The sequence below is a fragment of the Manis javanica genome, chromosome 14 (assembly GCF_040802235.1).
Source record: "Manis javanica isolate MJ-LG chromosome 14, MJ_LKY, whole genome shotgun sequence".
Classification (NCBI taxonomy): Eukaryota; Metazoa; Chordata; class Mammalia; order Pholidota; family Manidae; genus Manis; species Manis javanica.
The window spans coordinates 41,017,134-41,045,011 of NC_133169.1; the positions used below are offsets into that span (position 1 = coordinate 41,017,134).

The window sequence follows — 27,878 nt, forward strand, 5'->3', positions numbered from 1 at the left end:
TCTATGTATAATGAGCATTTCACACACAGTTCCCCATGAATCATGTCATTTCTTCTTCAGACCATACAATCAGCTTTCAAGAACAAATGGGGATATGGTTATTTATCTTGGTGATGAGGAAATTATGCACTGGATCCCAGTGGTAATGTGCACATTAGAAACCCTCTGCCTGATGCAGTTTCATGTAGCAGTGTGAGCCTTCATTCAATGCTGGAAAAGCTTTGTTTTCATATGCAGCTGCTGCTCACTCTAACTTTCAAATTCTTCAGCCTCTCAAGAACATTCCTTGTAAGTATTTCAATCCTTTTCTTCAAAAATATGGTAAAACAGTCCTCTAAAACATTATATTTTTTATTATTAGCCCAAACCACCATTTATTAAAATTAGTCAGATTATTGTCTCCCACTTAATTTTTACATTGCTTTGTGGTTTCATGCAGTAATCATGTCTTGAATTATCTGTTTATCATAAGGCTCATAAAAAGAGGACCTGGTGATTTATAAATTGGGAAGGATGACAGCTGTGAATGAATACTAAATTGGAAATATACTTTCATGTCAAGGTTTCAACAAAAATGCATTCCATAGCTTAAATGTATTTGAATTTAAACATTTAAATTAATTCAGTGTATGATCAACACAGAAAAAAACAAATAAACATCTTTAACAGTAGAATACATCAATAGATATCCATCATCATGGTAAGATTATAAACAGAAAACAGAAAAATAAAAAGAATAGAGTTTACTAACATTATTCAAAACAGCTGAGTATCTGGACACTAAAATAAAATGGTGAGATTTTCAGTTCATATCCAATGGCTTTTTCCTTAGCAAGGATTGCAAAGTCTAATTGGGATTAAAATAAATACAAGCTCACGTGATGCTAACTTTTTGTATTTTTATTTAAATAATTTGTGTTGCAAGTCTCATACCGTAGGACATATTCCTGAATCTTCCATAAATATATCTTTGCTCACACTTTTTGCTGTCTGGATCCCCCACTCTTTCCTAATTTATTATTTTCAGAAAACAAAACAACCAAAACAATTCAAAACATAAAAACAATATGTATGGAATCCCCCCAAAGCTGTAAGCACAAGTTCTCATCTTTGTGCCATGCTGGCCACCCCAGTCCCTGCAGTCATCCTCCTTTACATTCCATAGCAATATGGTCCCTATTATGACCATGGCTCTTAATATGTGGGCTGCCTTCCTGCACTTTATTCCTGGGGTAATGCCTCATTTACTATTAAATGTCTTTCTGTTTCTAAAATAAGTACAAACTTTTTAAAATTGAGTTTCTTTTTGCAATATTTCTATTTATTCACTCAGAAATCACATATGATTAAATGTGTTCACAGTTGGATTTTGGTGCAGAAAGAAAGGAATTTGAGGTCAAAATTCAGTACTGAGGTTTTGTTTCTTGCATTACTTAGTGATATGTAGTGAAATGAAATATTTAAGTCATTCTAAGCTTCAGTTCCATCATTTTGAAAAATTGAGATTATAACCCATCTATCTCAAACATTTATTTCATACATAAAATGTACACTTTTTATTGTTAAGTGAAAATTGATCATTTTTAAAAATCAAATTTTCCTTTTGGTAGTCAGGTAAATTGATCAGTTCCAGGATCTAACTTGAAAAAATAAATTTCTTTGAAAGTAGTTGGGCCCTAGATCCCCCATTTTGCAAATTCTATAGTTGAACTTCTTCCTCTGGGCAACCATATGATGTTATTTAGGAGATTTTCAAGAGTGGATGATTAGCTTTTACAAGTGATTAGCCAACTAATAGGTTTGAATTATCTTTCCTTTCTAATACTTCTTACTTCTTCAGATCACAGCCTGTTCATTTTATATGATTTACTCAAATGAGAAGTCACTGCAGAGATTGCCAACATTTTAAATGTCTCTTCACTCTCTCATCCTCCTTTTATGCCCCTGGGAAACTGTGGGAATGGAGCGCATGCTTTGTATTGTTCAGGAATATTCACAGTATAAGCATAAAGTGTTAGCCACTATAATGTAAAGGGAAATTAATATTACCACGATGGATTTTGGGTTAGACAGGTTAGTATTTGTGCTCTGCCAGGTACGGGCTCGTGGTTTGGAGCAAGCTTGTGATTTAGAGCCTGCTTTACTCATCCACAAAGTTGGATTCCAACCTGCATCTGAAAGTTGAGAAAAAAGGAATTAACTATCAAGTTGCTTTAGGACAATGGCTGGAATAAAGCTAGTATTAATAAATATTAATGTTCTTCCTACCGGTTATCTTCCAAACTTCTGGGCAGTTTTTTCAGTATTACCTCATTTTGTCCTCACATTTCTCCCCCATCCCTCTCCCGTCTTTCTCTCCATTCTTCCACCCTAACTTCTACCCTCCCTTATTCCATTGTGTCTTCAAAAGGATGTGATTGACTATTAAATTTTATGTACTATTTTATGTACCTTGCCCTTCTCACATGGCATATGAGAAAATTCACTGAAAAAAAGAACACTTGAAAATGTTACTTATTTGTTTATCTACTGGATATCCAGAACTGTCATCTGTTATTTCAAAATGATGAGTTATGGTACATAGGGAAGTATTTTGGTATTCATGCAAGAAGAATATAAAGGAGATATTTTATGAAGTGCAGATGGGGATTTCAAAAGGAGAAAAATGCAATATGCATTGATGGTAAGAGTCCATACAGTTTGCTTTCACAAAGGTGTTTAAAATAGAATAATGCATATTTGATTAGACAATCATTTGGCATTGCCTTTCATAAAATGATCGTTTCATGGGAATTTCTAGATAACGGTTAACCACATTAATGGTACAATCTTTCACAACGAAGATGTTATCGTTGCATCATTATTTGGAGGAAATTGCCCACTTGTAACAAGAATGTAAAAAGCTGAAAAATCAAACATATGTATAGAAAGAAGGCTGAATTTATCCCCTCATTGATACTGTGGTAATTAAATGAAAATTATTAGTTTGGTTGTATTTTGTAGATACAACCAAGTTAGGAAGATGTGCTGTCCATGCAACCAAATTATATTATTTGCAAGATCTTGGAAGCAGCAGTTTCTCTCACATTTCAGACAGTGATATATGTTTGAAACTGAAGCATTGAGAAGTCCCATAGTTACAAATTTGAAATTGCACGTGCAGAAATACCCACATTTATAGCTACTTACCTGCCTAGTGATTAATGGTTTGTTCACAAAGACCACGTAACTAGACAAATGCAATTTTAGCTCCTGGCACTGGAATGCAAGTGAAATGTTTATGCTAAATAGACATTTAAATAAGGAATATCTTCTATGTGCATTTGCTTGTATATGGCACCAGGAAATAAGTACTAAACAAAATAATTTAAACCCGGGAATGTGTAAACATGGGGATTTTATTCCCCTTTGATCATTGCATCATTTGAGAATTGTCTTCCAAGGGGTTTTCATCATCCTTAATAGAGATGATGAGAAATGACTCTTGTGTTCCCAAGGGAATGAAATACAATGTCAGGAGTCTAATATGATTTGGGTAAAACATGGGGGAATGAAATGTATTTACAATTATTAACACAATAATTTGTATAAATTTAGAGATTGAATGAGCCATTTTGTGAGAAATAAGGGGGGGCTAAACAGTCTTAAAGTTTGACTAGTATTCAATTTTATTATGCAATTAGCTTGATGAAAGCTGTATACAAAAGTTACCAAAAATCACAGTTGGATCATTTAAAAGACACTGATAAAAAGTCAGTAAAGTCAATTTGAAATATCACATATGATACACATAGAATAATAAGGTCTTCAATTAAAATGTAGTAAACAGTTACTGGAGGAATAAGTTTTAGATATATGCATGTTCCTTTATATTATCATAAATAAGGTCCAGTTCTAACAATGAATAAAAATCTTAGTTACCTCCATGCTAAAGTGAAGAAATAATTAATATACGCTATGACAGAGATATATTTAAAACTGAGTGAAGTATAAAGAGGTAATAGATATCTGAAGAAGTCTTTCAAAAGCAATATTATTCACGGGGCACATCCATGATATTTTGTTCTAGGGCCATGCTTTGTGGAGAAAATCAATATTTTATCTAGGTACTTTCAATTATGAATTATACTGAATACATATATATTGTAAATGGTTGGAAATCATTGTCAGAAACAACAATAGCCCCTTTAATCTCCACACATCTTTCACCCACCCATCCCAGTCCCTCCACCATCGTGACCACCAGTTACTTCTCAGTGCCTGAGCCTAGTGCTATTTTTGTTCATTTGGCTTGATTTGTTTTGTTTAGGTTCCACCTGTAAGTTAAATCATACAGTATTTGCTATCCTCTGACTAGTTTATTTCTCAGAACATGACACCCTCTGTGCCCATGCATTCTGTTGCAAATGGCCTGGGATGAGAGTAGAGCCTATAATCAATAATTATGTGACTTCTTTATATGTTGAGAGATAGTAAATACACTACTTTGCATAAGCATTTAACAGCAAAAATTGCTGTCAAATCACTATGTTGTGTACTTGAGACCAATAAAATATTGTACACCAACTGTATTTCCAAAAAAAGTAGAAGTAGCATATAATCTCATTATTAGTGAATCAGTTAAATTTTCTTTCCATCCTAATAATTAAAATTTTAAATCAAACTTGTGTTATGATTACAGAATGTTTGGTGGTGCAGGTATAGCATATGGTTTAATTCAGTGGATTGACAAAAGCATTCATAAATTTCCTTAACTTTTTTCTCTACTTCTATAAGTTTCAGTGCAAATATAGATAGTATGGCTGGAAAAACATGCACAGCTTTTCCAGGTTTCACATGCACAATTCACAGTTTCTGCAGACTGCAACTTAAGAAGCTATCAGAGTAGTAGAAGAACTTCTTTATCAGAAACCTCCCCAGATAACATCTGAGCAGACAGGACAAAGCCTTGTCATGTGCATGTTCCTGAGATAATCATGGAGAATGGGATTACTGTTATTCACCCAGTGGTATGTTCAAACCCCTGGAAGTGGCCTTGATCTGTCTATTAATTGGCTTACAATTTCCAAACCTCAGTGTATCACAGTGTGGGGATAGTTCTCATCGATAGCACCTACTGTGTGCATCAAATGCACCTTCGCTCTGTATCTTTATTCCTGCTTCCTGTGTTGGAAGCTCAATAGCCCCTACTGAGTCACCACTCTCATGACACAGGACTAGCAGTGTGACTAGGTGGTGGCTTGTAAAGATTTTTTTCTGGATGTGGAATCCTTCATTTTATTTAGACTCCATTTGCCAGAGTAAGTCATCACAGTGAATTAAATAGAGTATCCCACTACTCAGGTGCATGGAAGATAATCTTCTCCCTTGATAGCAAGTGTACTGTTTGTATTGCTTGAACAATGTGATATTTCATACATGGTGAGGTCTGCATTTGGACTCTGTATTATGTATCCATATGAGTCAGGTTTTTCCTATTTTTATTATACTGATGCACACAAGACAGTCAACAATTTCAGAAACATAAAACGATAAGCATTTATTTCACAAAACTCTACAGGTTTGTCAGATTTGAATTCAGGTTGGTTCCATGTGTCTCTTAATCTCCTTAAACCAGCTGAGTGGCCAGATGTTCCTCAGGGCATGCACATCTCATGGTGGTGGTTCCAGATCTCCCTGATAGGGGTCTACAGTATTAGGTGGAGCTATCGTACTGCCACTTCATCCACATTGTATCATCCAAGGTACACGGCTAATGCAGTCTTAAGGGATAGAGCAAACAATGTTAATAATCTAATCTATGTAAGTGCCTTTTATTTATTCCACAAATATAATACAGGCATCAACTATTTGTCAGTTATAAAACAGGAGCTTTTAAGGTATATGCTTTCAAAAATAGAAGCACACATAAACACATGGTACCATTCTGTGAAAGGAAAAGTTAAAAAATAGAGTATGGTGATAAGGCAATAACTGGTTTATACTTGAAGAATGGGGATGTATTTTCTATTATAATAACATTTCAGTAGAAACCTAAAGGAATTGAGGGAAGTAGCTACTAATATTTCTGCATTAAAATGTTCAAAGGAAATGAACTAGATTAAACTCTTAAGGTTGGAGCCTAGCTAAAATATACAAAGAATAAAAATTAGAAAAATACTGCAGGTTGTAATGAAAGGCAAACTGATTCTAAAGCTTTCAAGGAGAAGTAAAAGATCCAGAGGAGTCCACAAAGTATTGGAGAAGAAAAGAGTTGGACTGATACTACTCAGCTTCAGGACTTGCTATAAAGCTGTAGTAATCGGAACAAAGAGGCGTTCAGAAAAGGATAGGCAAGTAACTCTGTGCAAACAATAAAAAAATGGACCTATACAAATATACTGAATTGATCTTTGATGAAAGAGTAAAGTCAATACAATGAAAAAGATAATCTTTTCAACAAATGGTGGAGGAGCTAATGAGCATTCACATGTAAGAAAAATAATCTAGACAGAAGCACTGCACACTTTTCAAACACTAACTAAAAATGGATCACAGACTTAAATGTTAATCACAGAAACAATAAATTCCTGAAAGAAAACATACAGGAAAACCTAGCCACCCTTGATATTTTGATGACTTAGATACAATACCAGAGGCATGATCCATGAAAGAAATAATGAGAAAGTTGGGCTTCATTAACATTGAAAACTTCTGCTCTGTGCATGGCTGTGTCAAGGGAATAAGAAAATAAGCCACAGCAAAAGCTGCAGCTGTTACCCAAAATATATTAAAGAACTCTTAAAGTCACCAATAAGAAAACACACACTGTGATTTAAAAAATGGGCAGACACATTGACAGTCACCATGCCCAAGAAGATACGCAGTTGGCAAATAGGCATGTGGAAAAGTGTTCCACAATACGTGTCATCAGGAAAGTGTAAGTGAGAAGAAAATAAGATGCCACCACTTATCTATTAGAAAGTCCAAAATCTAGAACATTGATAATACAAAATGCAGGCCAGGGTGTGGAAAAATAGGAACTATTAATTCAGGGCTAGTAGGAATGCAAAATGTTACAGCCACTTTGAAAGAGAATTTGGCTTTTTTTTTTTTAACCAAACACTTACTATGCAATATACCTATGACACTCCTTGTTATTTACCCAAAGGAGTTGGAAACTTATGCCCACAAAATATCTCACACAGATGTTTCCAGCAGCTCTATTCATAACTGCCGAAACCTGAAAGCAACCAAGATGTCCTTCAGTAGGCAAATGCCTTAATAAGCCATGGTACTTCCAGACAATGGAATATTATTCTGCACTGAAAAAGAAATGAGTTATGAAGCCAAGAAAAAAAAAGGATGGACTTAACTGAATATTACTAAGTGAGAGAAGGCAATCTGAAAAGGCCACATACTGTATTATTCCAACTATATGACACCAAAGAAAAGGTAAAGCTATGGAGAAAGAGATTGGGGAGGTGGGAGGGATGAACAGGTAGAACACTGAATATTTTTAAGGCAGTGAAACCTCTGTATATTATTTCTTACTGAAGTATAGTTTACAAAGAATATTATATGGGTTTCAGGTGTACAACATGGTGATTCTACAGTTATTTACATTTTTTAATGCTCCCTACAATAAGGGCCAACATGCAAAGGTATTACAATATTATTCACTATATTCCCTACTGTATTTACATTCCCTTGACTATAAGAGTTTGGTCAAAAAAACTGGAGATGCAAAGAAATGGAAAGATATCCCATATTCATGAATTGGAAGATTTAATAGTATCAAATCTCTGTCTTACACATAACACTCTAAAGTCAAGGAAATCCCTCAAATTCCCATGGCATTTTTCATAGAGATAGAAAAAAATCCTAAAATTTATATTGAGCTGCAAGGGACTCCAAATATCCAAAGCAAATTTGAGAAAGAAGAACAAAAATGAAGGCATCATGTTTTCTGGTATCAACATATAGTACAAAGCTATAGTAATCAAAACAATATGACACTGGCATAATAAAAACAGATATAATGATCAATGGAACAGAATTAAGAGTCCAGAAAAAAACCCTCACATACATGACATATGTGGTCAACTTATATCTGACAAGTGTTCCAAGAATACTCAATGGGTAACGGAAATTGTCTTCAATAAATTGTGTTGGGAAAACTTAATAACTCCATGTAGAAGAATGAAATTAGACCCCTACATTATACCAGTCACACACTAAACTCAATATGGATTACTGATTTAAACATAATAAACAATAAAATCCTAAGAAGAAAACATTAGGGAAAAACTTTCGGCTCTGTCAGTACTTCCTAGGCAGGACACCAAAAGCACAAACTTCAAAAGCAAAAATAAGTGTCTGACTATATCAAACTGAAAAGCTTGTGCACAGCACAAGAGAAAATCAACAAAATTAAAAGGCAACCTGAGGAATGGGAGAACATATTTGCAAGCCATGTATATCTGTTAAGTGATTAATATTCAGAGCATATGAAGAACTAATACAGCTCAACAGCAAAAAAGCCAACAAGCTGATTAAAAAATAAGCATAGGAACTGAATAAGCTTTTTTTCCCAAAAATGACATATAAATTTGTTTTTATGGGCATTTATTTGTTACAGTAGGCTGATGATGTCCAGTATATTGAGTGACCTTAACTCCCTGTAATGTCTCAGTCTTCATTTCCATATTCTTTACTCAGCTTCAGTCTTGTCTCAAAACGCACCTTACCCAGCAAGCCTATCCCTGAGCATTTACCATCTCAGTACCATCACCCACTCCCTAAATGTCCTGGTCCTCCCTACCGGGCTCTCTTCATTTCTGTGCAATCAGTTTCCACCTTCTAGGTGAAATAATAATAAACTTATGAAGCACATTTACAGTCTGTTGTCATTGTAGCCACGAGCATTTAAACTTCATATTGGGCTTTTGTTTTATATCCTGGACTAGCCAAATGGCTAGAACAGTGCTGGCTACCTGGCAGTTGCTCAATATCGGTTGAATACATGAATAAATGAATTGTCCACAGAATTCAATTTGTTTTATCATTTTTCATTCAGATAAAGCATAAAGAAAATTAAAAGTATTGTCTCTGGGTCTTTCCCACATAATAAGAAGTCAAATGCTGTAAAAGCACTAGCATGATCTATGTTTGTAATTTGAAACATCACCTAGATTTAAATGTTCAAAAACAAAAACAAAATTCAGTCAGAATCAACAGTCAATATACAAAAATTTACTTTGGCCTGTTTTATTACCTTAAAGAAATTTAATTATATTTTATTAATCTTTTATACAGGGAATCATTGGTGCTTAATGATATTGTTTACATGTGGATAATCATTAACTGTTAACTGTGTTATGTTATGCAAACTCAGCATGTATGACTTACCCCTCAATATAAGCAGATAAGTACACAAACACACACACATACACACATATACATATATATATTTATATATATACATATATATATATAAATATATATATATACACACACATACATCAAAGTGGTGCAGTATATGAAAACAGTAATTCAGTTTTCTGACCACCAATAAATGGAAAGATTATCAAAAATATAAAACTAAATGTTGAAATACCATGTGACCCAGTATTTTCACTTCTGGGAAAGGGCCAAAAAAAGTAAAATAACCCATTTTAAAAGACATGTACATTCTTATGTTTTCTGATTATGATTAGTTTTGTATCATGACTATATTTTATTTCTACCAGTACTTTATTGTTATTATTATGATAATTTAAAGTATATTTTAAGCTGCTATACTAGAGAGAGAAACAGAGGTAGAAAGAAAGAGGGTAATATTCAGGATAGAAGAGAATATAACTGAGTAAAGCAAACTGCAAGTCCCTGAGGTTCATCAGAGGTGCACTGTGTGTCCCTGGCAGGGAAAACTTCTCTTGGAGTCTCTGGGGAAGAAGACACTCTGTTGAATGAACGTTTGCTTGGCTTCCTCACGCAGACACTCACACACGGGTGCATGTGCAATGATGCAGGAATGCTCCTTATTGTGGAATCAATCAGCAGTTTCCCGTGAGTTCATTGTATACTGGCCTTTGATGTTATAATTCTTAGCCTTTTTGACTTTTTGAGTCACTGCATCATAAGGAATCCTTGCAAGGTGATTTAACCTCTGCTACTTTTTACCATTTGGTTTTATGGAGTCATGCTTATAGTGTTTCATAGTGACATGAAATGTATGATGCCCAGTGCTGAACGGCCCCAGTAAATCCCTGAAGTGGGAGCCACCATTCATGCACCCTCCAATTAGAAAATTATCCTGAATTCCTTAACAATCACCTTCTCCTCTTTACTTGGCCAGCATGCATGCCTCTCATGGGTTATTCCTTCTCATGGTACTGTGCACCCTGCACTGTGCCCCTTTTAGATCATGCTGGCTCCAAAACATCCATTCTACCCTCCTCTTCAATTGCACACACCTGCATGGGTTCAGTACCACCCATGTAAAATCCCACACTTCATAGTTACTGAAGCCAGGGCAGTGTGGCCAAGCAGTGAATTTCGGACAATGCCAACAGAAGGGTGCTGGAAGTGGAGACAGATACCCTTCTTATTCTTTCATCCTGCCAGTTAGCATCTTCACGGGATGCTGCGTGGTCCTGCATTCTTCCTGGAGTTGCTGTGTGGGGAACCAGCCTCAGGGACACAGGAACAGAAAGCTGTGAGCCTCCTGGCAATTTACTAGTGATCATTACAATGTGGGAATATTTATGAAAAATATCTCACTAAACTGTTCCAAAAACTGATTTGGGAAGAGAAAGACAGGAGGGGGCTCTGTGGTGAATTTTTGCTTTTCTCAGAATTTCTATTAAATCATAAATTTTGGGGAAATGGGCCAACTGTAATTCCAGCATGTCTTATTAAAAATGTATAACTCTGGATTTTATGAAATAAACTCAAAGTATTACAATATTCTATGTGCATACCATTATATTTACATTAAAATATTAAATCTTATTATTACTGGTTCCTATTTATAGTGAAACTGAAGAATTTATGTTTACATGGCCTCCTCTTTCTTACATCCTTGCCACACCCATAGTCTCCCTCACCGACTCTGATGGTTTGAGGTCTAACAATCTCTGGTTTCCTGCAAACTTCTCCTTCCTTGGACACTTCCTTGCTCTCTTTAGACATTTCTTTCTCGACTCTCTTTTTGCTCAGACCTGGGTGTCCTGTCAGGTCATCGTATCTGACTGACAGCTGACCTGCCCGGGTGCAGACATGCTCTCTTCAGCCTGGTGAGAACCACTCGGCCCTTCCTGACTCGGCCCTCGACATCCCCACGGAGTCTTCCGCTCTCCCCCCATGAGCTGTGTCCCTTCGCACTATGCAGGCCAGGGCCACATTGTTGAATCTTTCCGTATCTAGTACACGGGGCTTACTGGTGCCTCAGAAGCTTCAGAAAAACCCTTCCTGGAGGATGCCCACCATTCAGGCATCTGCTTCAATGTCAATGTCACTTTTTAAAGAGAATCTGAGAAGCATGGGGTGGGGTGGTGCCTCCATCCAGGAATTTGCTTCAAAGTAGCTGAGAGTTTGAAGCGAGGAGTGGAACAGATGGTTTGGGGCGACAAGGAGAAGCGGGGAAGTACCTGCCACTGTGAAATTCTGTTGCCTGTGGCTTTGCAGAGACGAAATAGTCGCCCTTTAAAAGGGTGACATGGGGAGTCGTGAACCCAGGGGATAGCTGGAGAAGGAATTGGAGGGAAGATGAGAAAACCACTGTGTAGAGGGAGGGGGGTGCTCACGTGGTCCAGGCATTCCTCAGGGTGCAGCAAAGATTACTGTGTCACAGGGAGAAGGGAACGGTTTTATATTTACTATGTAAAGTTAAACATGGATTTCTTCTTTTGTTATAAGAGTAAAGCTCATTTTTCTACTGATTGAAGAATATAAGAGTCCTCCTTCTCTGGCCCTTTCCCCATCACATCCTCTCTGTGTAGTAGATGTTATTCCCAGCTCTTCAGGACCGGAGGACACAGCGTCTGCTAAAGGAAGAGCAGGTGGCCTGCCTCTTCCGCCAGACAGACGCCCCAGGGAAGGCCTCTTGGTGGCTGTCATTTGCTGGGCATTGAGGGTCTCCTGGGTGCTTCAGATTCAATGAATGAACCTACTTATCCAACAGAGCACATGCTACAGAGAGGCAGATAGAGAAGGGCTTGCTTTACCTAAGTGATTCTGCTTATTTTCATTTTTTGATAAATTCATGAATCAACTAATTGATTAACAAAAGAATGAATATGAACTTCAAAAGACACACAGTTTACTTTATTTTACACATAATTTTTATGACAGCTAAACATGATTGAACATTTTTGTATGTCAGCAAGAGTTTAAGTGTCTTGCATTCTTTAGCACCTTACAGTTATTAAGTGTCTATCATCAAAGTCTGCAAAGAGCCAACAGAGATTAAACAACATACCCAGGGTCTCTGGCTTAACCAACCTTCACATCCTGAGGTCCTGGTGTCAGAACTCATATTCTAAAGTAACACCATTTTCCTCACAAACTTTCATCTGTTTCACACAAAATAGGAATCCATTTAGCAGCATCTTGTTCTTTTGAAAGAGCAAAGGATGGCCAAGCCGCATAGTTCTGTGTTTGTGTGAGGTGTCCAGTCTTACTTTTAAAACTGCCTTTTCCCAAGTGCATGCTCTTTAAATCAGACAACTGAGTTCACATCTGAGAGAAGGTGGACTATGAATTGTTGTCCCAATTACCTTCTCTCTGTGTAACAAAATGGGAATATTGAACCTACCTCAGTGTGAACAACAAAGTAAAATATAAAGCAAAATGAAGTGACGAGTAATTAGTGAAAGATATTTTATGTTCATTATATTGCTGTTATAGTTTTTTATGATGTTAAATTTATTTTAGTCTGAGTGAAGATTTACATAATCCACTTAATGTGCCTTAAAGAGACTATAGAATTAAGATATTTAATGAAATCATCTGTGGTCAAAGTGTGACTACATTTAGGGGAACTAACAAGGTGTAAACAGAATAAAGTGTTTAGTTATTAAAGATCCTGAAGTCTGGCAGTCAGGTAGAAGGCAATTTCTTCAACTCACCCTTCTTCTGAAGTCTGTAGGTGCTACTTAGAAAGTATCCCCGGACCCAGCAAAGCTGGGGCTGCCCTGGACAGCCTGGTACCGTCCTCACTAGGTCACCCCTCTGTTCAGTCCATGATGCTGGCTAAAAAGGGAAGGAAAAGTAGTGAAAGATGGGAGTAATAGTAAACAAAAGTAACAAAGGTAAAAGAATTAAAAATAATTTATAAACGTTATTTTTTTAAACTATTGTCTTACAGTTCATTTTCTATTTTTATCACTAAGTCTTCGGAAAGCACACAAAAACAAACTAGAAAATATATAGCTATATTAATAAATATATACTTATATTTTTTACTTTGCAAATTCAAGAGCCTCTTTAAATGTGCAAAATTTCTTGATTGAAAATTATTATGGATATATAATCATTTACCAGTAAAATATAAGAAATGTACTGTGAGCACCCAAGTCCTACATTGTGTGACCTATTTTCTGTTCTTCCTTGTTGGGTGAAAAGTACATGTTAGGGAAAAAATTTTTCTGATTTTCAATGGCACGATTACAAAATCAAATTGGAATATTTTGTTATGGTGTATATTTTTAAAAAACAAACTTATAATTCAAGCCCCATGGATGTGTTGAAACACATATATTACTTAAATAACCAGTTAATGAAAATAATCTTTGAGAACTGAATGGAAACAGATTTTTCAGAAAATACATTAATACCAAGTGAACTAATATATAATTTTATTTAAATTAATCCTCTGACTGTCATATGTTGTTTACAAGTGAACCACTAAGTTGTATCTACTTTGGAAGCAGCTACATGTCCTTTTTTCAAAGATAAAAATAGTTCACAAGGAAAATACACACAGAGGTGGTGAGGCAATGCAAAAGTCCTTGGCATCATTGGTCATAGCAAAATTCAAACTGAAACAAAAATGTGTTGGAATACCTATGATAGCATAGCTAAAATGAAGAAGATTGATATTATTCACAATTGTTATCAACTGGGAAAACGTATCCATGTGCTTTGCTGGTGGGATTACAGAATTGAACAACCATGTAAAAAACAGTTTATTAAACGTCATTAATCTACCAAAAGAAATAAAATCATATCATATAAGGAAACTAAATACAATTTTAGTCACAATAGTTACAGCTGGAAAATAGCCCAAGTGTCTATCAACAAATATTGGGCAACAAATGGTGATATATTCAGACAAGAGAATATTAATTAACAGTAAAAAGGAGCAGACTGCTGATGAAAGAAAAATTGTGCAGGAATCTTTGGAAACATATGAAGTTTTGCAATGAGGACAGAAGACATACAAAGTACCTACTATATGTTCTAAATGCATGGAATTTTAGGATGGACCAAACTAAAGGATACAGACACAAATCAAAGCAGGGGTTGTGATTCACTGGAAAAGGGCACAGGGACATTTCTGGCTGGGTCTGATCTCAGGCTGGAGGGTGTGGAGTACAGGTGTTATCAAAACTGATGGAAGATATGCTTCAGGAGTAAGCATTCTGGTGTTTGCAAATTATACCTCAGTTGTGAAAATATCAACAATTACATGTCAAAATTACTTGATGACTTAGTTAATTCTGTGAACAAATATTGTGAGGTACGGTATGGAAACATTTTTTAATAAGTACATGTGATCAACAGATTTTTAACAGTCCACAATTTATTTCTGACGACAATGTAATAGACAATCCCAATATATGGAGATCCATCTGTATTTCAAAGAAAAAGGGAAATAAGAACTATAGATATAATGCAATAATAACTTCCCTCTAAGAATCTCTCACTTAGTTATTATTTAAGGCAGGACACTGGCCCATAAGCCTTGTCAGGGCTCCCTTGACCTCATTGTTCCTCAGACTGTAGATGAGAGGGTTCAGCACAGGGGTAAAGATAGTATAAAATGCTGACACAATCTTGTCATGGTTAACTGACCTATTAGATTTAGGTCTCATATAGGAAAAAATGGCAGCTCCGTGAAACAGTCGCACCACAGCCAAATGTGAGGAGCATGTGCCAAAAGCCTTTCTGCGGGCTTCTGCAGAACACATCTGGGGAACAGCAGCCAGGATGAGACTGTAGGAGGTCAGGATGAGGGAAAGCGGGACCAGGAGCATTAACACACAGCAGGTGTACATGGTGTACTCAAAGACAGACGTGTCAGCACAAGCCAAATGCACCAGAGTGGGCGCCTCACAGAAGAAACCGTCAATCTCATGAGCCCTGCAAAATGGGAAGCTCAGGGTGGCAGCAGCCTGCACGAGCCCATCAGCTGCCCCCAGGAACCAGGACCCCCAGGTCATTCTCAGGCATAATTGCCAGCTCATGAGGATGGGGTATCTCAGGGGGTGGCAAATAGCCACATAGCGGTCATAGGACATGGCTGCCAAGAAGAAGCACTCACCTCCTCCCACTGTGAGGAGGAAGAAGATCTGCACTCCACAGCCAGTGGGGGAGATGGACTTTCTCCCTGTCATGTAGCCAGCAGCCATCTTGGACACAATAGTGCAGACCAGCATCATGTCCATGAGGGAGGCTGGCTCAGCAGGAAGTACATGGGTGTGTGCAGCCGGGGGTCTTGGTGAATCAGCAGGATCACGAGGGCGTTGCCCAGGAGGGAGGTGAAGGCAACTGCCAGAGTCATCACAAAGAGAAACAGGTGGGCTCCTGAGTGGTTAAAGAGTCCTAGGAGGATGAAGTATGAGGTAGCGTTCCTGTTTTCCATGGTTTCAAGTTGTAGTAATGCTGTAAATGGAGAAGTAGATACAGTTTTATCATTCACAGTCCTCTCTTTGAATTGCATATTTCTTGACAATAGATGTTGGAAAATGATAAAACCTTTTTCAAATACTTCATCTGCCACTTACAAAAAAAATTAACTGGACATAAAATAAATTTCAATGTTGTAAAACTTTTCAAATTTAAGTTTTACAACATAACTATCTCTGAACTTTACTACTGATAATTTGCATAATAAATAAAGATTCTTGATGAATTGCAAGAATGTGTTGTGTCTTTGTATTACCCAACAGCAACATGAACAGAAGGAAATTATTCACAGAATTTGTCATTTATACTGCACTTTCCTTGTTTCATTCATAGTTAATATTCTTAGATGCTGAATAACATAAATGTGCTTATTAAAAATGAATTATTTCATAATGAATGTTACAAATATATGACATATGAAAATGTATTGAAACCTACCAAAATCAGGTATTTCCTGACATTGACTAATTCAGGAAGGCATTTTCTCCTTCCACACAAGAAGATATATAGTCTCTGGTCTGGAAACTGGAAAGACTAACTCTGCAGATGGGCGCATACCTTCCCTTGGAATTGTTAGTGCATATAGTTTTACTTTACTGTGTTGTACACTGAAAACATAATGATCTTCTGAGCATGTTTTCCAGAATTGCAAGACTGATACTTAATGCACTCTTTCATTAACTGCATAAAGGCACTTGTGTTATGACACTATTTCCCCTCTAAGTCACAGAAACACAATATTTTCTGAATAAAGAAGAGAAAATAAAACTCCTGAGTTCTCCCAACACCAAGATGAATTAATTTCTTCTTCTGTCTCAATAAAATAAACATATTTAAAGGCAATTTCATTTCTGATATGTTGGTATGAAACTTTTCTGCATTGTTGAATAAATATGACCAGCAATGGGGTGGTAATTCAGTCTCAAGGATATGATGTAATCCAGTGAAGTGACATGGCAGCAGGAGGCCCCATCTTCCGTGGTCGTTCCTTCTCCCCAACTGTGCGCAGAAAGCTGCACCACACAGAAAGCTGGTGAGGACAGAGAAACGCAGTGCAATTAACTCCGTTGCTTGAGTATCATCGTTGTACTGGTAGCATTCTGCTTGACAATTTTAAGTGTTTATTTCAAAGTTAGACATCACAGTTACACGTTTCCTTTCTGTCAAATGTATTTTGCATTTGCCAAAACTTTGTGATCTGCATGTCATGTCTACGACATGGACTCCTAAGAGTTTGTACCCCTAGTAACTATGTAAATTCCCTAAAGATAGCCTTTGGTATCAGTTTCCTCAAGGACCTCAAAATGCTCTTCATTTCTCTGTTTTAAGGGCTTCTGATTTTTCATTGTTCTCACCTTCCTTACTGTTGAAGTGTTACAACTCTAAACCAGTTTGAAGATCAATAGGTACTTTAGCAATGGTAGTGTTTTGGGAAAGTTTCATAACTTCATTTTTGCTACCATCTTACTTATTTTACTGTACCCTGAGCAAAGGGGCATTAAGTTTTTTCATGCTTATGTGCATTCATAACCAACATCATTTTCCAGGACTCTGTTCATCTTCTCAGATTGAAAGCCTGCCAATTAAATAATTCCCCATTCCCCTTTCTGCCCAGCCCTTGACAACAACTTTTTCACTTTATGTCTCTCTAAGAACTTCAGGTAAGTGGAGTCATACAGTTTGTGTGTGTGTGTGTGTGTGTGTGTGTGTGTGTGTGTGTGACTGGCTTATTATATGTAACATCATAATGTCCTGAACATTTATCTATGTTCTAATATGTGCCAGCATTTCTTTCTCTTTTAAGGCTGAATAATATTCCTTTGTAAACATATACTACATTTTATTTATTAAGTTATTCCCTAGTGTTTAGATTATGTAATCTTTCAATTATATGAAAGGCATGGTAGGTAGTTATATTTTCCTATGCTGTGATAATGTTCAATAAAATTTCTATTTACCTGTTCACATTACATAAGTGAAACAATTTGTCACTACTTATAATGTTTATAAACTTATACAAAGAGGATTCTGAGGGAAATTTCTAACAAACTGACTATGGGAAAGAAATGTGAGGGAAATTAAATGAGGAATTAACTCATCTTGCAAATGAAGTACTAAAATGAAATTCGATGGAAACTATAACTCGACACTATCTAGTGCAGGAATAGGAAAATTTAATACTCTGAAAAATGCACATTTTCTTTTTCATCTTCACTATAACTTCAGAATACTAGGAATTTTCTTCTGTGTCCATAGATTTTCATTTAGAATGGTACTAAAATTATGACATCTCTACTTTAAATCACAAACTCTTCTCTTTTGCAGTGCTACTAGAAGACACAAATAGAGCCTCTCCTTTTTCTCCTAAAATCATAGAACATTTAGAAAATTGCATATAATTTACTTTTGTATATTTTTTTCTAACCTCTCTTGCCCTCACTTAACATTAAAACGATTAATATTTTTCCAAAAGATTGGGAAGATTAATCAATATGTTCTGTAAAAAGTAAAATAAGAATAGCTAAATCATTTATTTGACTGAATTGATAGATCATTTATACAAGATTTTTACCTGATGACTGTGTCAAGCAACATACATTTTCATTCTTCAGATGTGGAATTTATTTTGTAAAACTATATAGAGGAAGTAGTATAACTGATGGGTTTTCTGAAGTTCAAAAGTCATAACCAATTACTAAATATTAATAGGTTAATGTGACCTACTCACCTATGATAAAAATGATGACCTCCAACATCACTGGATCTGCATCCCCTCTGAGCAGCAACCTCCTAAATTAGCTCTTCTGATATGACAGCATCAACTTGTTCATGTAAGTCTAGAGTGATCTATTAAGGGGTGTGGCTTACTACCTTTTGTTAATTATACTATGTAATTAATGCACCTGAGCTGCATGCATCTATTTGGATGACAAAGATGATTAATTTTGAGATATTCCAGAGTTTCCTAGGACTTCAATATACTTCCCCAAATCCTTTCAGAAAACTGTTATTCATTAAAATAGAAATACTTAACAAGGAAAAGGAAAAGTAAATAAATGTCCTTGAAAAGGGATGATGATTAGAAAATACATCAAGGAGTAAATTTATCTGATACTTGTTTAAACTTCGATAAGAAAGAAAGACTAAGATGTGTTATTGAAACACAAGTTTTTGTTAAAGACACTAATTAAATTGCTGAAGCACATGGGAGAATTCAATTTTTTTTCTTGTTTGAACTTAATTTGATAGCATTTCTGTGTTATAAGTTTCAACTTGTTTGTATCTAAATAGCATAATTCTCTTTATTTTATATATTAAAATATGGTGTTTGCCATCTAGGCCCTTTGTTTTTTGAATTGTATCTAAGTAAGTCCTTTGGATCTAAGTAATGAAATCTATGATAATGCAGTAATAGCAGATTTTATGGTGCCAATCATTTTGTAGTTTAATTCTATCTGGATAGATTTTCATGATTTTCTTATTATTTGAAATTTATAATTTCAGATTATAGGCAAGCCTTGTTTCTTGGCTCCATTTTTACCACTCCTGTGGCCTTGGCTTGTTTACAAGTAAATTTAAGTAACAACTTCCACTACTCTAAAATCATGTATATATACACGATTAAATCATATATATAAAATCATATATATATATATATATAAAATCATGAAAAAATTGATGAGGAAAGCTGCCTTGGTACAAACATTAGATATTAGAATTATCTAATCCAGATGAGCTGCAATAACTGTTATTTTGTCTGTTTAGAAAGAGGCACATCTGAGATTTTAGTTACAATTCTGCCTGTGGATGTTGGATCCTATTGAAGTGGCAAATCTTACCCTGGTTTGGAACACAATTGGCCACCTGAGGAAAGTCCACATAAGTCAGCAAGAATTATTTCTTGTGCAAAACCCCAGGCTTCTAGCTAAGCAAACTTCATACACCATGCACAGGTAGTATATCAGGTTTCAAATAAGAACTTCATCAAGAGTGTAACAATAACTTTGAATAAACTTCATCTTTCCTAAATACTGTTATGCCTGCAGTCATATATGTGCCAGAACTATGCTGTTGTAGCACAGATCGCCACTCTCAAATGGAGGATGTGCCTGTACAATGCAGCTCAAACACTCTAAGTTCTCAGGGGGCCTGAGAATGAAGATCACATAAGCTTCAAATCAGAGGAGAAAGGGGCCTGATCCTCCAAACTCTGTCAGCAAACAGACTGCAGTGAAGCCAGATGCTTAAATTGAGGTTGATTTAGCAATATTTTTAAGTATGTGGGTATAATTTAGGAAAACCAAATAGAGATTATATTTCACTCCTATTTTAGCAAAATGAGATGTTTTGTTGCACCCTGGTCCTCAATGTATGTGAGGATGTAGTACTTTAAATTAACAAAGACAGGCTTTGTGGAAAAGCCCAAATATCAGGTGCTTAGATGTGGCCAGGCCACAGAGGCAAAAGGCCACAGATAAATAGGCAGCAAACAAGGGAAATAAATATAACACTGCAGGTGCTCTCCCCACCAGAAGGGGACACATGTGTTGATTTTTGAGGACATAGACTGAGATAAAAATAGGTATGCAGGAATTCTCTTATGGCATTCCCTGATAATTCCCTTCATAGAGAGATCAAAGCATATTAGAGTTTCAGTGCAATCTCTATCAAAATACCAATGGCATTTTTCAATGAACTACAGTTAAGAATCGTAAAATTCACATGGAATTGCATAAGACCCTGAATAGCCATAGAAATCTTTAGAAAAAAGAACAAAGCTTGGGTATTATAGGCCCTGATGTCAAAGTATACTACAAAGCTCAGTAAAGAAAACAGTATGGTACAGTGAGAAGACTTAGAACCATAGATTAATGGAACAGAATAGAGAGCCCATAAATAAACCCACACATATATGTTCAATTAATATATGACAAAGGAACCTGAATATGCAATGGGTAAATGACAGTCTCTTCAATAAATGGTGATGGGTAAACTGGACAGCTACATGCAAGAGAATTAAACTGGATTGCTGTCTAACTCCACATGCAAAAGTAAACTCAAAATGGATTAAAACCTAAATGTAATACATGAAACCATAAAACTCTTAGAAGAAAACAGTCAAAAATACATTTTTAAATGAAAAACAAGAAAAATTTTTACCTATTAGAATTTCTGTCATTTCTTTTATTTAAAAAATGCATAACTATTAGACTTCACATTATCAATATTAAAATGATATATAGTGTGTACAAAATAATTAAGAAAATTAGAGGAATTATGTTACTCAAGATGTTTTGTGTTAATATTTATTTTTTAAATATCTTGAGAGGATTGATATGGCAATGGAATCATATGTATGATATGGCAATGGAACTCATACTTCTGAAAGTGTACAGATATAACACAAATGCAACCATTTTAAATATGACCAGGTTTATAGAGAGGCAATAGATAATAGTTTGACACTTAATCTTACTCTATTGCTAAAAGATGTATTTAGGAAAATTATAGCAAATGAATTTTAACTGGTCATTACTTAAAATAATTTTATGAGATAACATAATTTTGCTAAATTATGAAAAGAAATTGCAGTAACATGATAGACAAGGTTATGACAAATCTGACATGTATAAAATGGTGTTTAGAGACATATGTGTAAAAGATAACTGTAATCTGCAACATGGTTAAGAGGTTGAGAATAGCAGTATTTCAGTAAATGGTTGTGTTGACCACATTGTTCTACTTGGAAAACAGTATTGAAAGCTATAGGAATAAGTGATAATTTTATAGACCTTAAAAAATTACAGGGAATGTGATGTACATTAGATTTTGGAGGAAAGATGTAGAGGCTTATTAAAGCATGTACTTAATGGGACATGAAATTCTTGGCTTATTCCATTAACAAATGTATCTTCATTGTGCTCAATGATAATCTTAATTTGAAACACTTTTCTAAATTTACTATAACATACCTTATAACCACTTCCTCAGGAAAACCAAAACCAAAAACCTCCATTCATAAAATCAGGAATATCAGTTTTAGATGGAAACATACACATTTTGGCATCCAGAAACCAAATTTAAAAAAAAATAATTGAGTCCCACTAATGCTTAACATTGCCTCAAATATCTTTATCTTCAAATCTGCCTTGCTAATTAGGTCCACTCACTAGCTTATAGCAATGCTTATCATTTTGTTGTTTTTGTTATTTTCACTTGACATTGTGTGATAAACTATTTTAAGTGTATATGTACAAACACAAATATCTACATAGGGTAGTTATGATAAAACTAAAATGTACAATAATGTTGTGGTTTAAAAATGGCACCATGTCTTCAGGGTTCCATTCACTGAGCTAAGGAGCAGAAGTGCAGTGTGGTGGTAGAGGGCTGCCCAGAGAGGATGGCTTGCTCTGTCTGAATAGAAGTACCAGGAATATGTTAATTCCTTTTCTCTGAGATTTACTCACCATTTTATTGGCTCTCAGGATAGTGTTTATTCTAAGGGTAATGTTTGAGAACATATTCAGTTAATACAGGCAAATAACTCACAGTATTGCTAGGAATGCAGCATGCATTATTAGTTTTAATGAGGACATAAAATTATTAGTTTTAATGAGGACTACTGTTGCTATTATTATTGAATTTTAAAAATTATCATTCTGTATAAGCAAAGAAGGATTCAGGGACAGACACATCTACTTCACTAATTTGCCCTAATATGGACTAAATCCTTAAAATTTTTATCCACAGCCCAGCATGACCAATCTCTATTAAAGACTCATAAAGAAATAAACAAAACCCAAAATACCAGAGAGAGAAAAATTTTAAATCAGCCTCTTAATACAGACAGGCTCTTTGCCCATGTGACCGTCCTCCCCCAACCACATGCCCCTGAGTAGGGCTGGCCTCCTCCCAGGCAGAGGGCAGTCTCCTCACCCCCAGCTCCTCATCCCACAGAGGGAAAGGCCTGTTGCTCCACCACATGGAAAACATTGTGAGTCTCCAAACATGGTTTCTAGGAAGTATCTTTACCTCCACATTTAAACTCTTTTGGATTATACAAACAAGTAAAACAAATATAAGATATCATCATTATATTTGTTACATTTAATCAAACATAAAAAGGTAGTTTAAACAAATATGTCATAAAGATAAATTATTAGATGAATAACTATGTCAGATAGCTTTCTTTAAGACATATTAAGACTGTGTTTGCACTTTTCCTCTCACCAATCTCACCAAAACAGCTCCCCTATGGTAGCATCCAGTCTGTTTTCTTTGCCTTTGAGTCCATTTCTGCTCTGCTTTTTTTTTTTTTTTAGAATCTACATACAGGAGAAATGATATATTTGTCTTTCTATGACTGACTTGTTTCATTTAACATAATAATCTTTAGGTCCATCCACATTATTATAAATGGCACAATCCTATTCCTTTTTCATGGCTGAGTAATATTCCACTGGTTATATGTACACCATTTTTTAAAAATCATTCATCTATTGATGAACATTAAGGTTTTTTCTATATTTTGACTTTTGTAAATAATACTGTGATAAATAATGGACTACATATATCTTTGAATATTAGTGATTTTGTTTAAGTAAATTACCAGCAGAGGAATTTCTGGGCCATCTGATATTTCTACATTTTATTTTTTAAAAAACCTGCACACTTCTGTCCAGAGTGGGAACAATAATTTGGAATCCTGCCCACAGGGTGGCAGGGTTTGCTCTCCCCCGCATCCTCGCCAACACTTGCTGTTTCTTGTCTTGTTGATATTAAACATTCTGACTGGTGTGAGTTGATATCTCACTGTGGCTTTGATTTGCATTTCCCTGATGATTAGAGATGCTGTGCATCTTTTCAAGTGCTCTTGGTCTTCTGTGTGTCTGCTTTGCAAAACCACCTATTCAGGTCATCCAGCCACATTTTAATCAGATTATTTGTTTTTTGGTGTTGAAGAGTCATGTTAGCACTTTTTTCACTTAAAGTCCAGTAAACTCAGAGGGTTAGCATTTTATAAACTGAAGACCAAGAGCAAAGCAGGATTGCCATGATGCAAAAATAATCTGAAACTGTGACTTCAAGTTTCATTTTTCAGATAAATCAGGTTTTGCTTTATAGTTCTCTGCTATTCACAGAAAACCTTACTCAGTTATCCACTTTTTCATTCATTAATTTTGTTGCAATAATTCATTAGATACCAAAAAAAGGGCCTAAGAAGTTTGTTAAGTCCCTGAAATAAAAATATATTTGTGTAATCACTTCCCTCAAGAAATCCACATTGAGGGGACTAGACAAATTATGGTATAAGCACAGAGATATGCCTAGGCATACAGTAATTAAGGAGGAGCACATGTAGACCTAGCAAAACTGGCAAAAAGGAAAAGGGTGGGAAGGTGGTGCAAGCAAGTGTCAAGGGGCAATGCTAGGAAAGATGCTAAGTATTAGTGGAGACCTTAAAGATAACTTAAATGTAGAGTTATTCAAGTATATGAGAATATCTCAGGAAGTTCATATTTTGTCAGCCCTCAAAACAACAATGTTACCTTCCATATTTACTTGGGGAAAATGAGTGACCCCTAAAAATTACATTTCTCATATATAGAGAGAAAGAAGGTTACTAGGACATAGCAATCACTCTATTAATAACAATATAGCTCTGATCTCCTTTTTCCATTTCTCATTTTAAAAAGAACAAGAAAACAAACAATAACAAACAAAGAAAATCTTAGGAGTTATTTAGTACCTTGTTCCTTAGAAAATATCTGTTCATATGATTACAGCCTTTGGACAGCCTCTAGTCTGATATGACACCCATACTTACACAACTCAGCGAATTACCTGTTTCATCTGTGCTCAGTTGTCCTCATTGTAGACATCCTGATGGATACAGTAGTCCCTCCAATATAAAATAATTGTAACTAATTATATAAATACAATTCAATTATATAAAATGGATGCAGTATTCCCTCCAATATAAAAATAATTATATTAATATGGCTAGATACATTGATATCAGAGTTACCTGCTAAGGTATTCTGCATCCTTGCAGACAATTTCATTGTTTTGAAAAATTATACACATTTTATGGAAACATGTTTATTACTAAGATAATTCTTTCAAATTCTTACAATTTTAGTGGGAGGGAGTTGGAAGTATTAGTTAAACTTTTATTTTTTCTATGTGCCATGTATAATTATAATAGTTTCATCAGAGGGAACCATAAATTTTTTTGAAATGTTGTTTTGATAAAATCAACATGTTTGATTTAGTAGGCTTTGTAATTACCCACATATTTCCACACTGGGAGAGTAGAAAACTTGATTTTTTTCTCAAGAGAATCTATTACTGAGTATCTTCTAACTGTTGAATCTATAAACAAACAACACACATTTCAAGCATTTTTCTAATAATTTTTATTGAGGAAATTACTTTTCAGCACAATTTTCATTGCCTCCAGTATATCTTTATTCCTAAAGCTATAGATGATGGGGTTCAGTGTGGGTGTAAGGATGGTGTAGAATATAGCCAGGAACTTATCCTGCCCTGGAGTGTGGTATGACTTAGGTCTCATATATGTGAAAATACATGGCCCATAGTACATTATGACTACAATCATGTGGAAAAAACAGGTGGAAAATGACTTTTTCCGTGCCTCTGATGATTTCATTTGGAGGACAGTATGGAGAACTTGGACATATGAAGCAGAGATCAAGGAGAAAGGGACAAGCAGGAAAAGTATACTGCTGACATAAACCCCTTGTTCATAGTGTGTTGTGTCCACACAGGACAACCTCAACATGGCAGGGACTTCACAGAAAAAGTGATCAATGGCCCTTGAGCCACAGAAGGGGAAGTGGAGGACATAAATTGTGTGAATAATAGAATTGAGAGTCCCGACAATCCAGGATCCTCCAGCCAAGAAAACGATGAGAGACTCATTCATAAGAATGGGATAGCGCAGTGGGTGACAGATGGCCACATAGCGATCATAGGACATTGCTCCCAGGAGAAAGCACTCACCCCCCAGGAGGGAGATGGACAGAAATATCTGGAAGCCACAGCCTGCAAATGAAATAGTCTTGCTGTCAGACAGAAAGTCAATGAGCATTTTGGGAACAATGTTGGTGCTGTGCAAGATATCCATAAAAGAGAGATGGCTGAGCAGGAAATACATTGGAGTGTGGAGGTGCGAGTCCCTGTGGATCAGGAGGATCATGACTGTGTTCTCTGCTATAGTCATCAGGAAAATGATGAATATGAAGGAGTAGAAAGCTAGGCTTGTTTGAGAAGACGTGAAGAGCCCCAAAAGAATGAAGTCACTGCTGAAAGTGTGATTCTCATGTCCCATAATTAATTCCTCTACTTCACCTAAAAAGAAACGAAAAAAATATGTACATATGTTAAGTATTAAGAAAGAAAAACTAGTATGTGTCTCAATTTTAATTACATAAATCTGGATATAAAATGAGATTTAGGGATGTATATTTTGCAATCAACTTGAAAGAATTCTCTTTTAATTGTACTGTTTTCTTTAAATTTTTTGTTGATCACTTTTTTACCCTTTAGCATGTCAAAAAATAAATCTATGACTCATCTTTATTATTTATTGCCATCCCATCCCACCAGAAATCAAACTTAATCATGGAAGATGTTTGTTTTGTTCACTGTTAAAAGCCAAATGCCTTGAACAGTGTCTGTCACATAACATGTGTTTAATATTAGTCATGAATGCATCAATTAATGAGTAAACATGGAAGTCAATTTTCTTTATGAGACATTTTTCATTAAATAAAACTTATTCAGTAAGGTAGACAGCTAAGGATTTCCCAAAGCTCATCTTATAAAAACCAAAGACAATAAATAAGAAACAATAAACTGAGAAAAACAGATAAAGAAAAGCTCTGATTTTCAGCGACAAGCAGCAAAAACCCTGTGGAGATCAAGCCCAAATGTTGTCACATAAAAAATATAAAAAGTATTGTCCCAGGTGCCATAGAAGAGCTGTGAACCATCAGTGCCTGAGCACGTGGTTGCTGCTCTGAGGCCTGCTCCCCAGTTAGCAATGTGCTGCGGCAACGTGCGGCCTAAAGCGACATGCTGTGCCTGACATGCATCTACTCCGTGGGTGCTTTCACCCACCACTGGCAGGCTATGCTAAACCGCTGTCTGCCCCGTGGACCGCAGCCTGCTCTTCATTGGCCTCCCGGGGCCCATGCCCCTGCTGTATCCACTCCTAGTGAGAGTCACTCTAGTGACCTCCAGAGATGTACGTCCCAGCTCTACAGGGTGTCTTCACGGGCCAGGGGCTTAGCCATTTGCTCAGCAAGTGCAACTGTGTCCCAGAACCCAGACACTGTGGTGTCTCCATGTGCACTGATCCAGGACGACATCTCATCAGCTCCTCTGACTGCCAGGACACCAGGTGAGACACCAAGAGGATTCCCCTAAGGCAGAACTTCATCTAAAGGACCTTCATCTAAGCTATCAAGGTCCCAGCAGCCCTAGCCCCTGAGGATCCCAATGTCCTAGACACCAAGAGCACCTGTAACTTCACAGTACTGCCCGCAGAAGACCCACACGTTCTGTTCTAAAGCTGTTGCTGGTGGGGACACCTGGAAAACTTGCCACTGTGCCTTCCTAGGAACCTAAGACACTCCATCTGACCCAACTGCTTCCCTGAGCACCCCCTTCAAGGGAAAGCAGTGATCCATTAAAGCCAGCCTAAAAAGGGTGAAAAAGATGACTGTGCCCTCAAATGCACAGTTGCCAATGTGAGGGTACTAGAAACATGAAGACAGCCAGGGAACAATGGCAACACCAAAGGAGTAAAATAATATTCAAACAACTGACCCCAAAGAGAGTCAAATCTGAGAGTTAACCTGTTAAACAATTCAAAATAATTATTTTAAAGGAAGTTTAGAGAGATTCAATCAAACACATATAGACAACTAAATGAGTTCAGTAAAACAACAAAT

General features: G+C 36.0%; 1 protein-coding gene and 1 pseudogene across 1 annotated transcript; both read right to left on the bottom strand.

Moving 5' to 3' along the window:
- Positions 1 to 14,912: 14,912 nt before the first annotated feature.
- On the bottom strand, positions 14,913 to 15,853 carry LOC108396254 (olfactory receptor 2T8-like; annotated as a pseudogene).
- Positions 15,854 to 25,306: 9,453 nt separating this feature from the next.
- Positions 25,307 to 26,251, bottom strand: LOC108392031 (olfactory receptor 2AJ1-like). The gene has a single exon (XM_036994752.2). The coding sequence runs from the start codon at positions 26,249 to 26,251 to the stop codon at positions 25,307 to 25,309; it is 945 nt and encodes a 314-aa protein (XP_036850647.2).
- Between the last annotated feature and the right edge of the window lie 1,627 nt (positions 26,252 to 27,878).

Coding starts and splice junctions, on each gene's coding strand:
- LOC108392031 (XM_036994752.2), bottom strand. CDS start 26,251: ATGGGACATGAGAATCACACTTTCAGCAGTGACTTCATTCTTTTGGGG.